This window comes from Bos taurus, chromosome 8, assembly GCF_002263795.3.
Source record: "Bos taurus isolate L1 Dominette 01449 registration number 42190680 breed Hereford chromosome 8, ARS-UCD2.0, whole genome shotgun sequence".
NCBI lineage: Eukaryota > Metazoa > Chordata > Mammalia > Artiodactyla > Bovidae > Bos > Bos taurus.
The window spans coordinates 72,783,004-72,798,156 of record NC_037335.1 but is presented as its reverse complement, the minus strand read 5'-3'; the positions used below and the strand labels follow the sequence as shown (position 1 = coordinate 72,798,156).

Sequence of the window (15,153 nt, the reverse complement as noted above, 5' to 3'; positions counted from 1 at the left end):
TTATTGTTATTTTTTTAAATTGATGATTGCTTTACATTATTGGTTTCATTTCTGCCATACATCAACATGAATTAGCCATAGGTATACAGATGTCCCCTCTCTCTTAAACTCCCTCCCTCTAACCCTCTAGGTTGTTACAGAGCCCGGTTTGAGTTCCCTGAGTCCTACAGCAAATTTCCATTGGCTATCTATTTTACATATGGTAGTTTGTATGCTTCCATGCTGTTCTCTCCATTTATCTCACCCTCTCCTTCCTCTCCCTGGCCCTTGTCCGTATGTCTGTTCTCTGTGTGTCTCCATTGCTGCCCTGTGAATAGGTTAATGAGTACCATCTTTCTAGATTCCATATATATGCATTAATATGTGATATTTGTTTTTGACTTACTTCACACTATATAATAGGCTGTAGTTGCATTCATCTCACAAGAATTGACTCAAATGCATTCCTTTTTATGACTGAGTAGTATTCCATTACATATATGGACCACAGCTTTTTTATCCATTCATCTGTAGATGGACATCTGGGTTGCTTCCATGTCCTAGCTATTGTAAATAATGCTTCAGTGAATATTGGGATGCATGTCTTTTTCAGGTTTGGTTTCCTCAGGGTGTATGCCTAGAAATGATATTACTGGGTCATATGGTGGTTTTATTCCTGGTTTTCTAAGGAATCTCCATAATGTCTTCCATAGTGGCTGTATCAATTTACATTCCCACTATCAGTGCAAGAGGGTTCCCCTTTTCCCATACTTTCTCCAGCACTTGTTGTTTGTGGATTTTTTGATGATGGCCATTCTGACTAGTGAGGTGATACTCACTGTAGTTTTGACTTGTATTTCACCAATAAGGAGAGGTGTTGAGCATCTTTTCATGTGTTTATTAGCTATCTGTATGTGGTCTTTAGAGAAATGTCTGTTTAGGTCTTTTGTCCACTTTTTGACTGGTTTGTTTTTCTGGTATGAGTTGTTTGTATATTTTGGAAATTAATCCTCTGTTGGTTGTTTCATTTGCTATTATTTTCTCCCATTCTGTGGTTTATCTTTTCACCTTGTTTATACTTTCCTTTGCTGTGCAAAAGCTTTTAAGTTTAATTAGGTCCCATTTGTTTATTTTTGTTCTTATTTCCATTATTCTTGGAGGTGGGTCATAGAGGATCTTGTTATGATTTATGTCGTATAGTATTCTGCCTATGTTCTCATCTAAGAGTTTGATAGTCTGTGGTCTTACATTTAGGGTTTTACTCCATTTTGAGTCTATCTTTGAATATGGTGTGAGAAAGTGTTCTAATTTCATTCTTTTACACATAGTTGTCCAGTTCTCCCAGCACTGCTTATTCAAGAGACTATCTTTTCCCCATTGTATATTCTTGCCTCCTTTGTCAAAGATAAGGTGCCCATAGGTGTGTGGGTTTATCTCTGGGCTTTCTATCTTGTTCCATTGTTCTGTACTCTGTGCCAGTACCATGCTGTCTTGATGACTGTATGTTTGTATTATAGTCTGAAATCAGGTAAGTTGATTCTGCCAGCTCCATTCTTCTTTCTCAAGATTGCTTTGACTGCTTGGGGTCTTCCATGTTTCCATACGAATTGTGAAATTTTTTTGTTCTAATTCTGTGGAAAGTGCCATTGGTAATTTGATGGGGGTTGCATTCTATCTATATATTGCATTTGATAGTATAGTCATTTTCACAGTATTGATTCTTCCAGCCCAGGAGCATGGAATATCTCTCCATCTGTTTGTGTTGTCTGTGATTTCTTTCATCAGTGTCTTGTAGTTTTTTGTACACAGCTCTTTTGCCTCCGTAGGTAAGTTGAAATCTATTAAATACTTTTCATCTCTTCCTTCATTTCTTTTTGCTTTTTAAAGCTTTCCCCTTTCATCTTTTCTCTCCCTTCAGGCATTATCTGTGGTGTTCTTTCACTCCTGTGTTTCTTGTAATCTTCATTTCTGAAATGATTTTTCTTTTTACTTCTAATTCTCAGTTCTCTTGTCCCATTTCTTCATTTTTGGTTCTGGTTTATATTGTTTACCTCTTTTAGTATATTTTAAATATTACAGTTTACCTATTTTGTGGGTATTTCTGCCATATCTTTATTATCTATAGGGATGTAGTCTTCCTTTTTAAAAATAATTTTTAAATTTTGTATGGGAGTTTCTATTCCTCATTTTTTACATGAAATTCATTTTCCTTTACTGGAGAAGGACTGGCTGACTTAGGAAAGTTTTCCTAATTTCATGGCTTTAGGTTTGCCTTTTCTGTTTATTGTGAAGTATTGAAAAAATATGGGGATTACCTTCTTATGTATTCTGGTTCTGGTGGACCTTGTTGACTTTTATTATCTTTTTTTAAAATTTATTTTTAATTAAAGGATAATTGCTTTTAGAATATTGGTTTCATTTCTGCCATACATCAACATGAATTAGCCATAGGTATATATATGTGCCCTCCCTCTTGAAACTCCCTCCCACCCCGACCCTTTCACACCCCTCTAGGTTGTTACAGAGCCTAGGTTTGGGTTCCCTGAGTCATGCAGCAAATTTCCCTTGGCTGTCTGTTCTATGTATGGCAGTGTGTGTGTTTCCATGCTGCTGTCACCATTTGTCTTACCCTCTCCTTCCTCCCCTCTGCCTGTGTCCATAAGTCTGTTCTCTGTGTCTGCATCTCCATTGCTGCCCTGCGAATAGGTTCATCAGTACCATCTTTCTAGATTCCATATATGTGTGTTAATATGTGATATTTGTTTTTCTCTTTCTGACCTACTTCACTCTGTATAATAGACTCTAGGTTCACCTACCTCATTAGAACTGACTTCGATGTGTTCCTTTTCCCAACAATTTACCCTCAGTGTGGGGCTTTTTTCCTAGGTGGGAGTTTTGAGAGTTCATTTTCCGCCCCTTCAGATCTTACTGCACACTACCTGAATCACCTGCAGTTAAGAGTGGGCGGACCCCTCCACTTCCAGGTGGTTGTTCTCAAGTAGATTTGCTGAGTTTTGCAGTGAGTCTTTATGGATTACTTTGGAATTCTTAGAATCACTACATACCCTGCTGCTGCCATCAAAGAAGCTGATGCCATAGCTGCTCTCCTAGCTGTCAGTACTGGTGGTATACCTTATACTTAGTTTTGTTTTTGATGCTGTCTATGGGTACAGGGCTTGCTGTCCTAGTAGCTCTGCCATGCTTTTATCTGTGTTTTTAGTTTAAAAAATTATGGTATTGGCATCTTCCCCAAATCACCAAATTAATGATTCCCCGAATTAATGTTTATTTTTTCTACCTGTCATCTCTAGATCCTCAGACAGATTCTAAACTACCTGAAGGGCTGTCAGGATCTCACACAGACTGGCTCACATTAAATGTTGGAGGGCGGTACTTTACCACCACACGGTAGGTGCAACATGCGTGTGTGTGTCAACGTGATGCTATATGCTGTCTGTTCTTTCCTTCAGATTACTGATTTCCTTAGAAGATATTCCAGTGAGGCTTAAATATACTGTGTGATTTGAAACCAATTTTTAGAAAGTTTTTTTTTTTTTGAGAGTAGAAAAATGGCTCATAAGTCATTCCAGAGAAGGCACAAAAAGCATGAATTTAGCATTTTTAGAATGTGTTTTTAAAATATTGAGCAATATACTTGTAACACAAGTAAGAAAATTAACAACACTGAAATTTTAAGACACAACTGCTTATGCTAAAGGGATAAAAACAGCCTACTTTAGAGCATGGAAATTGTGATATAGTTGTATGCTAGAGGGATAGATTAGCATTGAAATTAAAGTCAACTAAATCGATGTTTAAATCAAAGGAAGTGCCAGATTAGAAGGGATTTTGATAAATGGCAACTTACTGCACATTTTTGTCTCCCAGCATCACTCCTCCCAGGTTATAGCATGCATCTTTTTGAGAGAGCAGCTGAGATCAAGTATACTCTTGACTTAAATATGTTTGTTTATAAAGACAAATGGAGAAATCCATTTTTTTCCCTGAATTCTTAGGAGCACTTTAGTGAATAAAGAACCCGACAGTATGCTGGCCCACATGTTTAAGGACAAAGGTGAGTGCAGTCCATAATTTTCCCATTTTGCGTCTGTAGCTGTATTGACTTTATAAACTACTGTCCTTTTGTACTTTTTAATGGTATTGGTAATAATCTGTACACGAGTAAAAACATACTGGTATGCTACACAGTTTTCTTCCTATAAATTTCTGACTTTATTTTTTGCTTATGGGGGGGCTATCTTCATTTTGTTGGCCCCACAGGTGTCTGGGGAAATAAACAAGATCATAGAGGAGCTTTCTTAATTGACCGAAGTCCTGAGTATTTTGAACCCATTTTGAACTACTTGCGTCATGGACAGCTCATTGTCAATGATGGGATTAATTTATTGGGTGAGTTTGCAATGTAATTCCTTATATTTTTGTAAGTTTAGGATTTATACTTTTTTTTTTAAACGAGCTTAGTGTAATGTATTTTCATCAAGTAAAATTATCTTTTTTACTTTTAATACTAAATGCTTTTACGTGTATACGAGTATATATAGTTACAGAGGTATAGCCACAGACCCATAAATTCCAATTTTGGATTCTAAATAGACTTAGAATTTATCAGTAAGCACTCTATTTTATTATTCTTTTAAAATTTTTATTTACTTTTTAAGTTTTTCTTTATTTGTTTTTGGCTGCACTGGGTCTTCGTCGCTTTGTGCAGGCTTTCTCTGGTTGCGGTGAGCAGGGGCTACCCTTTGTTGCAGTGTGTGGGCTTCTCGCTGTGATGGCTTCTCTTTCGTGGAGCACAGGTTCTAGGAGCACTGGCTTCAGTAGCTGTGGCACTTGGGTTTAGTTGCTTCGTGGCACACTAAAGTCTTATTGGACCAGGGATCAAACCCGTGTCCCCTGCATTGGCAGACAGATTACCCATGTTGCCACCATGGAAGTCCTTGTTCTTTTTAAAATTGCATTATAAGTGTGACTTGGATTCGGTTATGGACCTTTCCATTATATTGAGAAGTGAGGTCAAGAGAGGAAATTGTACTTTGGAATCATAGGACTGGATTAGAATGTTGATTCTACAACTTACTACAAGATTAACCTGGGGACAGTCTGAGTCTCCTTTGAAAACTGTTAAAAATATTCTCACCTCAGGACTTCCTTGGTGGTCCAGTGGTGAAGACTTTTTCTTCCAGTGCAGCGGCTGTGGGTTCAGTTCCTGGTCAGGGAATTAAGAATGCTGCACTGCGTGGGTGGGACAAAAGACTTTAAAAAAACACTCACCCCTGACTGTATAGTGAGATTTCTGTTAATGTTCATGATGACAGTGAACATGAGAATCCTTATAAAGGAGTTCACAGGCCTCATCCAAGTGACAGAAGCCAGTGTATCCTGTGGAGTGGTGGGAAGGTGGTGATCTTACGGCAGTTTGTTGTCAGGGAGATGTGTGGACTTAATGTTCCAGAGCTGTGATTTTTAAAGAAAAACTGAAAATCTAACATGTTACATAAAATCTTCTGACTTTTAAAATGCTTCTCCGCAAACACATCAGAATCAGCCTGGGGGATGTGAGCTTACAATCCCGATGTTGTTGAATGGCATAGGAGTTAAACATGTGGACGGGAGTCAGGCAGTTGTCGTTCAGTCACTTAGTTGTGTCTGACTCTGCGGCCCCGTGGACTGCAGCATGCCAGGCTTCTCTGTGCTTCACTATCTCCCACAGTTTGCTCAAACTCATGTCCTTTAAGTCGATGCCATCCAACCATCTAATTCTCTGTCGCCTCTTTTGCCTCCTGCCCTCAATCTTTCCCAGCATTGGGGTCTTTTCCAACAAGCAGACCCATTGCATCAAGTGGCCAAAGTATTGAAGCTTCAGCATCAGTCCTTTTTGAATATTCAGGGTTGATTTCCTTTAGGATTGACTGGTTTGATCTCCTTGCTGTCCAAGGGACTCTCAAGAGTCTTCTCCAACACCACAGTTTGAAAACATCAATTCTTTGGCGCTCAGCATTCTTTATGGTTCACCTCTCACATCCGTACATGACTACTGGAAAAACCATAGCTTTGACTATACAGACTTCTGTCAGCAAAGAGATGTCTTTGCTTTTTAATATGCTGTCTAGGTTTGTCATAACTTTTCTTCCAAGGAGCAAGTGTCTTTTAATTTCATGGCTGCAGTTACCATCCACAGTGATTTTGGAGCCCAGGAAATAAAATCTGTTTGTATGAAATGGTGGGACTGGATGTCATGATCTTAGCTTTTTGAATGTTAAATTTAAAGCCAGCTTCTATACTCTCCTCTTTCACCCTCTTCAAGAGGCTAGTTAGTTCCTCTTTGCTTTCTGCCATTAGTATGGTATCTGAGGTTGTTGATATTTCTACTGGCAATCTTGATTCTAGCTTGTGATCATCTGGCTTGACATTTTTCATGATGTACTCTGCATAGAATAAACAGAATGACAATATACAACCTTGACGTATTCCTTTCCCAGTTTTCAACCAGTCTTGTTTCATGTCAGGTTCTAACTTGCTTCTTGACCTGCATACAGGTTTCTCAGGAGGCAGGTAAGGTGGTCTGGTATTCCCATCTCTAAGAATTTTCCACAGTTTGTTGTGATCCACATAGTCAAAGGCATTAGTATATTCGGTGAAGCAGATGTTTTTCTGGAATGCCATTGCTTTCTCTATGATTCATCAAATGTTGGTAATGCAATGTCTGGCAATTCCTCTGCCTTTTCTAAACCCAGCTTGTACATCTGGAATTTCTGTACATGTACTGCTGAAGCCTAGCTTGAAGGATTTTGAGCAAAACCTTACTAGCATGTGAAAGGAGTACAATTGTCCAATAGTTGGAACATTCTTTGGCACTGCCCTTCTTTGGGGTTGGAATGAAAACTGACCTTTTCCAGTCCTGTGGCCATTGCTGAGTTTTTCAGATTTGCTGGCATAGTGTGTGCGGCACTTTTACAACATCATATTTTAGAATTTGAAATAGCTCAGCTGGAATTCCATCACCTCCACTAGCTTTGTTTGTAGTAATGCTTCCTAAGGCCCACTTGACTTTACGCTTAAGAATGTCTGGCTGTAGGTGAGTGACCACACCATCGTGCTTATCTGGGTCATTAAGACCTTTTTTGTATAGTTGCTCTGTGTATTCTTGTCACTTCTTCTTAATCTCTTCTGCTTCTGTTAGGTTCATACCGTTTCTGTCCTTTATTTTGCCCATCCTTGCATTAACTGTTCACTTAGTATCTCCAGTTTTCTTGAAGAGATCTCAAGTCTTTCCCATTCTATTGTTTTCCTCTATTTATTTGCATTGTTCTCTTAAGAAGGGCTTTGTTTTCTCTCCTTGCTGTTCTCTGGAACTCTGCATTCAGCTGGGTATATCGTTCCCCTTCTCCTTTGCCTCTTGCTTCTCTTCTTTACTCAGCTATTTGTAAATCCTCCTCAGACAATCACTTTGCCTTCTTGCATTTCTTTTTCTTTGCGATGGTTTTGGTCACCTCTTCCTGTACAAACCTCCATCCATAGTCCTTCAAGCATTCTGTCTACCAGATCTAATTTCTTGAATCTAGTTGTCACCTTCACTGTATAATCATAAGGGACTTGATTTAGGTCATACCTGAGTGGCCTATTGGTTTTCCCTAGTTTCTTCATATAAGTCTGAATTTTGCAATAAGGAGCTCATGATATGAGCCACAGTCAGCCCCAGGTCTTGTTTTTGCTGATGAGTAGAGCTTCTCTATCTCTGGCTGCAAAGAATGTAATCAGTCTGATTTCGTTATTGACCATCTGGTGATGTCCATGTGTAAAGTCATCTCTTGTGTTGCTGGAAAAGGGTGTTTTGCTGTGACCAGTGTGTACTCTTGACAAAACTCTGTTAATCTTTTCCCTGCTTCATTTTTACTCCAAGGCCAAATTTGCCTGTTAACTCCAGGTATCTCTTGACTTCCTACGTTTACATTCTAATTCCCTATGATGAAAAGGACATCTTTTTTGGTGTTAGTTTTAGAATTCTTGTAGGTCTTCATAGAACCTGTGAACTTCAGCTTCTTTGGCATCAGTACTTGGGGCATAGACTTGGATTATTGTGATGTTGAATGGTTTGCCTTGGAAACCAATTGAGATCTTTCTTTCATTTTTGAGATTGCACGTAATTACTGCATTTCGGACTCTTTGTTGACTATGAGGGCTAATCCATTTCTTCTAAGGGATTCTTCCCCTCAGTCGTAGATGTGATGGTCATCTGAATTAAATTCTCCCATTCCAGTCCATTTTATTTCACAGACTCCTCTGATATATCAATGTTCACTCTTGCCTTCTCCTTGATCACCTCTAATTTACCTTGATTCATGGACCTAACATTCTAAGTTCTTAGCAGTATTGTTCTTTATAACGTTGAACTTTACTTTCACATCAGACACATCCACAACTGAGCATCGTTTTTGCTTTGGCCTAGCTGCTTCACTCTTTCTGGAGCTATTGGTAATTAATTGCCCTCTGCTCTTACCCAGTAGCATATAGGACACCTTCTGACCTGGGGGGCTCATCTTCGGGTGTTTTATCTTTTTGGCTTTTCATACTGTTTATGAGGCTCTTGCAGCAAGACTTGCAGGGGTTTGCCCTCCCTCCTGCAGTGGACTGCATTTTGTCAGAATTCTCCACTGTGACCCATCCATCTTGGATGGCCCTGCACAGCATGGCTCATAGGTCCATCGAGTTATGTAAGCCCATTCACCATGGTAAGACTGTAATCCACAAAGGGGCACAAACTCTATAATGAAATACGAAACACTCAATAACTTGCATTGTTGTCATATTAAATTTACATTGCCTACCCAAAGCCAGTGTTCTTTGACAACCTGGAGGGATAGGGTAGGGAGAGAGCTGCGAGGGGGATTCAGGATGAAGAGACCAGTGTATGCCTGTGGCTGATTCATACTGATGTATGGCAAAAACCATCAAAATATTTGTAATTATCCTCTAATTAGAATAAATTAATGAAAAGATGATATGGGTTGACCCTTTCATCTAGCTCCACAATGATTCATACTCCTTGTTCCTCTTTCATTCTTCACCTTCTGCCAGTGATTGCTCTAAGCTTCTAGCCTATGTTTCATTTCAGCCATTCTGCTGCAATAATTACTATAAAAATAAACAGTGAGCTATGCTTATACAAATCCTTATCTTCTCACCACCTGTATCCCTCTGCCGCTTTTCACTTTAATCGGCACCCTCTCCTCCTGAGAACGTTTAAGCTTCAGCTTTATATGCCAATGGGCTGTCTTATGTTTCCCACTTTCATTTTCCCCTCTCTCGTTTCATATCCTACCTGCCTAGGAAGTGACATTGGAAGTGTAAATATTTCCGTGCTCCCTCAGACCTCAGCAAGGCAGGCTGTTCCCAAGCTGGGCCTGTTTTCCCTTTTTCATGTTTCCCAGCCACTGTTTTAGTTATTCAGTTGTTCAGCAAACACAGAGTTCTCTAGTGGCTTCATTTGGCTTCACATTGGCGCAAGCGATCATTTGGATTGGCCAAAAAGTTCATTTGAGTTTCCATGAGCATATGGAAATCCTGAACGAACTTTTTGGCCAACCCAGTACTTGCTTTAAAATGATCTCTAGTTAACATATTTGTCTTTCTCCTACTTTTATTTCTTGCTTTTCTAATTTGTATATTAGTATTTTTTTAACCTTCATGATTTCCCCTTGTTCCCTACCTTTAATGGCCTTCATTTTTTCAATAAATCCTCCTTCTGTACTTGTATTTGTCTTGAAAATCCTCTCCCTGACTTAAATCATCTTTTCTCTGCCTCCTTGCTAAATCTCACCTCAATCCAGTTATTTTTTTTTAGCCTGAGAAATTTTCTGGCATTTTAGTGTTTATTTAAGATGAGTTTTCCAAACCCTAATTTAATAAAATAATTAGCGATCTCAGATGTCAAAAACTATGTAATTTAAAGATAATCAAGGGGTGGTCATTTATTGAGGGCCAACCATGTGCCAAGCATTTGACCAGAGAATGTATAGATGATCTCTTTCAGTAATTCTGACAACTCTGTGAGGAAGGTGATAGTATGCCCATGTCACAAATGTAGAAACTTTAGAAAGAGATTCAGTAGCTTCTCTAAGACAAAGCACAGAACTGGAATCTTTTTATAATTTATTTTTAGCTGTACTGGGTCTTCATTGCTGCATGGGCTACTCTGTAGCTGCTGTCTGCGGGCTTCTCATTGCGGTGGCTTCTCATTACAGATCACAGGCTGTAGAGCATGCAGGCTTTAGTAGTAGCTCATGCAGCACATGAGCTCTCAGTAGTTGTGGCTCCCAGGCTCTAGAGGACAAGTTCAGTCCTTGTGCCACATAGTCCTAGCTGCTCCATGGGATATAGGATCTTCCTAGACCGGTATCAAACCCGTGTCTCCTCCATTGGCAGGTGGATTCCTTACACCTGTGCCACGAGGGAAGCCCCCTAGCTGGGATTTAAATTCAGGTCATGTTGTGCTAAAAGAAAAAGCACTAAATATTTCTTCCTGTTCTCAGCTGTCCAATTTTGTGTTTATAAGACTTTTCTGGATGTTTTTGAGATTTAGTTCTGAACCTCAAATTTAAAAAAAAACAAGTCCTTACCACCTTCCCTAGGAAGTTCTGATTTACTCAGAAAAATCATAGCCCACCGAGAGCAAGGCTGTCTGGCACCCTCTTCTGGTGGTTCTCTACCTGGGGAAGAGTGGCGAGTGGCTGGCCCTTCATGAGGACTAAGGAGATGAAGCCTGCCTGGTGTGGATGAAAACTGTTCCGTCAGAGCGGCACTGTGCGAACAATCATGTGACCTGTGTTTTGGAATACTGAGGGTAGAGCTGGTTATTTCTACAAAGATCATTTGTTGTTGTTCAGTTGCTAAATTGTGTCCAACTTTTTGCGACTCCATGGACAAAGATTATAACCTTCTAAAATAACTGTTTGGTTTTCCTATATCTACATATAGTTACCCTTATTACCTTTGAACTATATGAAGGGGAGGGATTACATCTCCTATTTCTATGTGATTTTTGCATCTTTAGTAGTTTTTTAACATGTAAACTCAGAAAACTGAATGGCTGAGGTCTTCACTTGAAGGAGAATTGATTTCCAAATTTATTCCCACCTAATCTAACAAAGATGTTTATTGACAGATGTGAGAAAGTATATATACCAAGCCACATAGAGAAGGTACAGATTTTTTTTTTCCAAAGAAAAGTAAGTGATAGATAAGATCTCTTTTGTCATGTAGAAATCATTTGTTAAAATTTATATTATTGAAGTGTAGTTGATTTACAATGTTGTGTAAATTTCTACTGCACAGCACAGTGATTCAGTTATACCTACATAGACATTCTTTTTCATATTCTTTTCTGTTATGGTTTATCACAGAATACTGACCATACTTCCCTGTGCTAGACAGTAGGACCTTGTTTATCCATTCCGTATGTGATGGTCTGCATCTGCTAATCCCAAACACTGAATCCTTCTCTACACATTCTCTTTTTCCCCCTTGGCAAACCACGAGTGTGTTCTCTATGTCAGTGAATCTGTATTTTGGTTTTTGTAGATAAGTTCATTTGTGTCATATTTTAGATTCCAAATATAAGTGATATCATATGATGTTTGTCTTTTCTCTGTCTGACTTAATTTCACTTAGTATGACAATCTCTAGGTTCATCTATGTTGCTGCAAATGGCTTTATTTCATGCTTTTTTATGGCCGAGTAGTATTCCATTGTATATGTGTACCACATCTTGATCTATTCATCTGTTGAAGGCCATTTAAGTTGTTTCTATGTCTTGTCTATTTTTGAAAAATTTTTTTTATTGAAAAATATTTGATTAACAGTGTTGTGCTAGTTTTGGGTATACAGCAAAGTGATTCAGTTTATATTTACATCTATCTTTTTCAAATTGTTTTCCCATTTAGGAAGACATTTAGGAAAACAACTGTTATCCCATCATAGGATATTGAGCAGAGTTCCCTGTGTCATGTAGTAGGTCCCCACTGGTAATCTGGTTTAAACATAGCAGTGTATACATGTAAATCCCAAACTTCCAGTCTGTCAGTCTCCCCGTCCCTCCCACTGGCATCCATAAGTTTGTTCCCTAAGTCTGGTAGTCTGCCTCCACCTTGTAAATAGTTAATTTGTATCATTTTTTTAGATTCTACCTGTAAGTGATTTCCTATGACATTTGCCTTTCTCTGTGCTTCACTCCAGTATGATAATCTCCAGGTCCATCCGTGTTGCTGCCATTGGCATTATTTCATTGTTTTTAATGGCTGAGTAATATTCTACTGCATGTATGTACACATTTTCTCCTTTTTTTGTTATTTATTTTTTAGTTGGCGTAGAGTTGCTTTACACTGCTGTGTCAGTTTCTACTGTACAGTAAAATGAATTAGTCATACATATATCCTTTCTTTTTTTAGGATTTCCTTCCCACTTAGGTCACCACAGAGGTCCCAGTGCTATACAGTAGGTTCTCATTAGTTTTCTATTTTACACGTAGTAGTGTATGTATGTCAATCCCAACCCACTCCCAATTCAGTCCACCTCTCTTTTTTCCCCTTGTTATCCATATGTTTGTTTTCTACATCAGTGTCTCTATTTCTGGTTTGCACAAAAGACCACCTATACCATTTTTCTGGACTCTACATACATGTGTTAACAGATGTATTTGTGTTTCTCTGACTTCAGTCTAAATGGTAGTCTGCAGGTTCATCCACATCCCTGCAAATGACACAGTTTAGTTCCTTTTTATGGCTGAGTAATGTCCATTGTATATATGTACCACATCTTTATCCATTCATGTTTTGTTGTCATTTAGGTTGGTTTAATGTCTTGGCTATTATAAATAGTGCTGCCATGAACGTAGGGGTGTATATGTCTCTTTCAATTATACTGTTGTCTGGATGTATGCCTAGGAGAGTGGGATTGCCAGATCATATGGTAATTCTGTTTTTTAGTGTTTTGAAGAATATCTGTATTGTTTTCCATAGTGGCTGTACCAATTTGCATTCCTACCAACAGTGTACAAGGATTCCTTCTTCTCCATACCCTCTCCTGCATTTGGTATTTGAAGTACTTTAATGATGGTCTTTCTGAGCAGTGTGAGATGATACCTCATTGTAGTTTTGCTTGCATTTTTCTAATACTTAGTCATGTTGAGCATCTTTTCATGTGTCTGTTGACAGTCTGTATTTCTTCTTTGGAGAAATGTCTGTTTGGATCTTTGGCCCATTTTTTGATTGAGTTGTTTATTTTTTTTGTTATTGACTTATGTGAGCTGTTTGTACATTTTGGAAAGTAAGCCCTTGTTTGTTGCCTCATTTGCTAATATTTTCTCTTGCTTGATAGGTTGTCTCTTTGCTTATGGCTTCCTTTGCTGTGCAGTGCTTATGTTTGATTAGGTCCCACTTGTTTATTTTTGCTTTTATTTCTATTGATCCTGGGAGACTGACTTAAGAAAACATTGGTCCAATTCATGTCAGAAAATGTTTTATGTTCCCTCCTAGGAATTTTTATGGTGTCATGTCTTATGTTTAAGTCTTTAAGCCATTTTGAGTTTATTATTGTATATGCTGTGAAGGGTGTGTTCTAACTTAATGATTTACATGCTGATGTCCAACTTTCACAGCACCAGTTACTCAGGAGTCTCTCTTCTCCCTTGTATATTCTTGCCATCTTTGTTGAAGATTAATTGACTGGAGGTGTGTTGGTTTATTTCTGAGCTCTTTTTTCTGTTCATTGGTCTATATGTCTGTTTTTGTGCTAATACCATGCTGTTTTGATTATTGTAGCTTTGAGTATTATCTGAAGCCTGGCAGTTAAGCCTGCTGCATTTTTTTTTTTTTTCCTTCAGTATTCCTTTGGCAATTCTGGGTCTTTTTATGGTTCCATATAAATTTTAGGACTTTTTTTTTTTCTAGTTCTGTGAAAAGTCTCATGGGTAATTTGATAGGGATCACACCAACCAGTGCATCCTAAAGGAGATCAGTCCTGGGTGTTCATTGGAAGGACTGATGTTGAAGCTGAAACTCCAGTACTTTGGCCACCTGATGCGAAGAGCTGACTCATTTGAAAAGACCCTGATGCTGGGAAAGACTGAGGGCAGGAGGAGAAGGGGACGACAGAGGATAAGATGGTTGGATGGCATCACTGACTCAATGGACATGGGTTTGGGTGGACTCAGGGAGTTGGTGATGGACAGAGAGGTCTGACGTGCTGCAGTTCATGGGGTCACAAAGAGTTGGACACAACTAAGCGACTGAACTGAACTGAAAAATAAATCTGTGGATTACTTGGGCAGTTTGGCCATTTTAATAATATTAATTCTTGCAGTCCATGAGATTTTGATATCTTGGTGATCTTTGAATCACCATCAGTTTCATATATGAATGACGAAATAAGTCTTTTACCTCCTGTTCATATTTATTCTTAAGTATTTTATTTTGTTTTAGGCATTTTAAAAGGGATTTTTTTTTACATTCACTTTCTGTGTAAAGATGTGCAACCAATTTCTGTATGTTAATTTTGTATCCTGCTACCTTGCTGAATTCATTTTATCAGTTCTAGTAGCTTTTCTGTGGAATCTTTAGGGTTTTTATATAGTATCAGGACTTCCCCAGTGACTCAGCAGTAAAGAATCCACCTGCAGTGCAGGAGCTGCGGGAAACGTGGGTTTGATCCCTGGGTGGCGAAGATCTCCTAGAGGAGACGGCTACCCACTCTAGTATTCTTGCCTAGGAAGTCCCATGGACATTAGAAGCCTGGCAAGCTACAGTCCTTCGGGTCGCAAAGAGACAAACAGGATTGAAGTGTCTTACCACGCAGGCACATATGTTGTGTCATTTCATCTAAATATAATTACAGTTTTACCTCTTCCTTTCCAATTTGGATACCTTTTATTTTCTTTTTCTTTTGTTTGCTGTGACTGGGACTTCCTATGCTATGTTGAATAGAAGTGGTAAGAATTGGCAACCTTGATTTATTCCAGATTTTAGTGGAAGGGCTTTTACCTTTTTATAGTTGAGTATTATACTGACTATTTATAACTATAGTCATAAATAGCATTTATTATGTTGATATATGTTCCCTGTATACTCAGTTTGGTGAGAGGTTTTTTTTTTTTTTTTTTTT

General features: G+C 38.5%; 1 protein-coding gene across 2 annotated transcripts in view; it reads left to right on the top strand.

Moving 5' to 3' along the window:
* The window catches only part of KCTD9 (potassium channel tetramerization domain containing 9), an 81,423-nt gene that overhangs the window by 23,411 nt on the left and 42,859 nt on the right, over positions 1-15,153 (top strand). The window contains exons 4-6 of one of the 2 annotated variants that reach the window (XM_005210290.3): positions 3,291-3,387; positions 3,996-4,054; positions 4,261-4,389. In XM_005210290.3, coding sequence (XP_005210347.1) covers positions 3,291-3,387; positions 3,996-4,054; positions 4,261-4,389 — 285 coding nt within the window. Of the gene's footprint in view, positions 1-3,290; positions 3,388-3,867; positions 4,055-4,260; positions 4,390-15,153 lie in introns of both variants that reach the window. The other variant, NM_001102269.1, reaches the window with a different exon arrangement.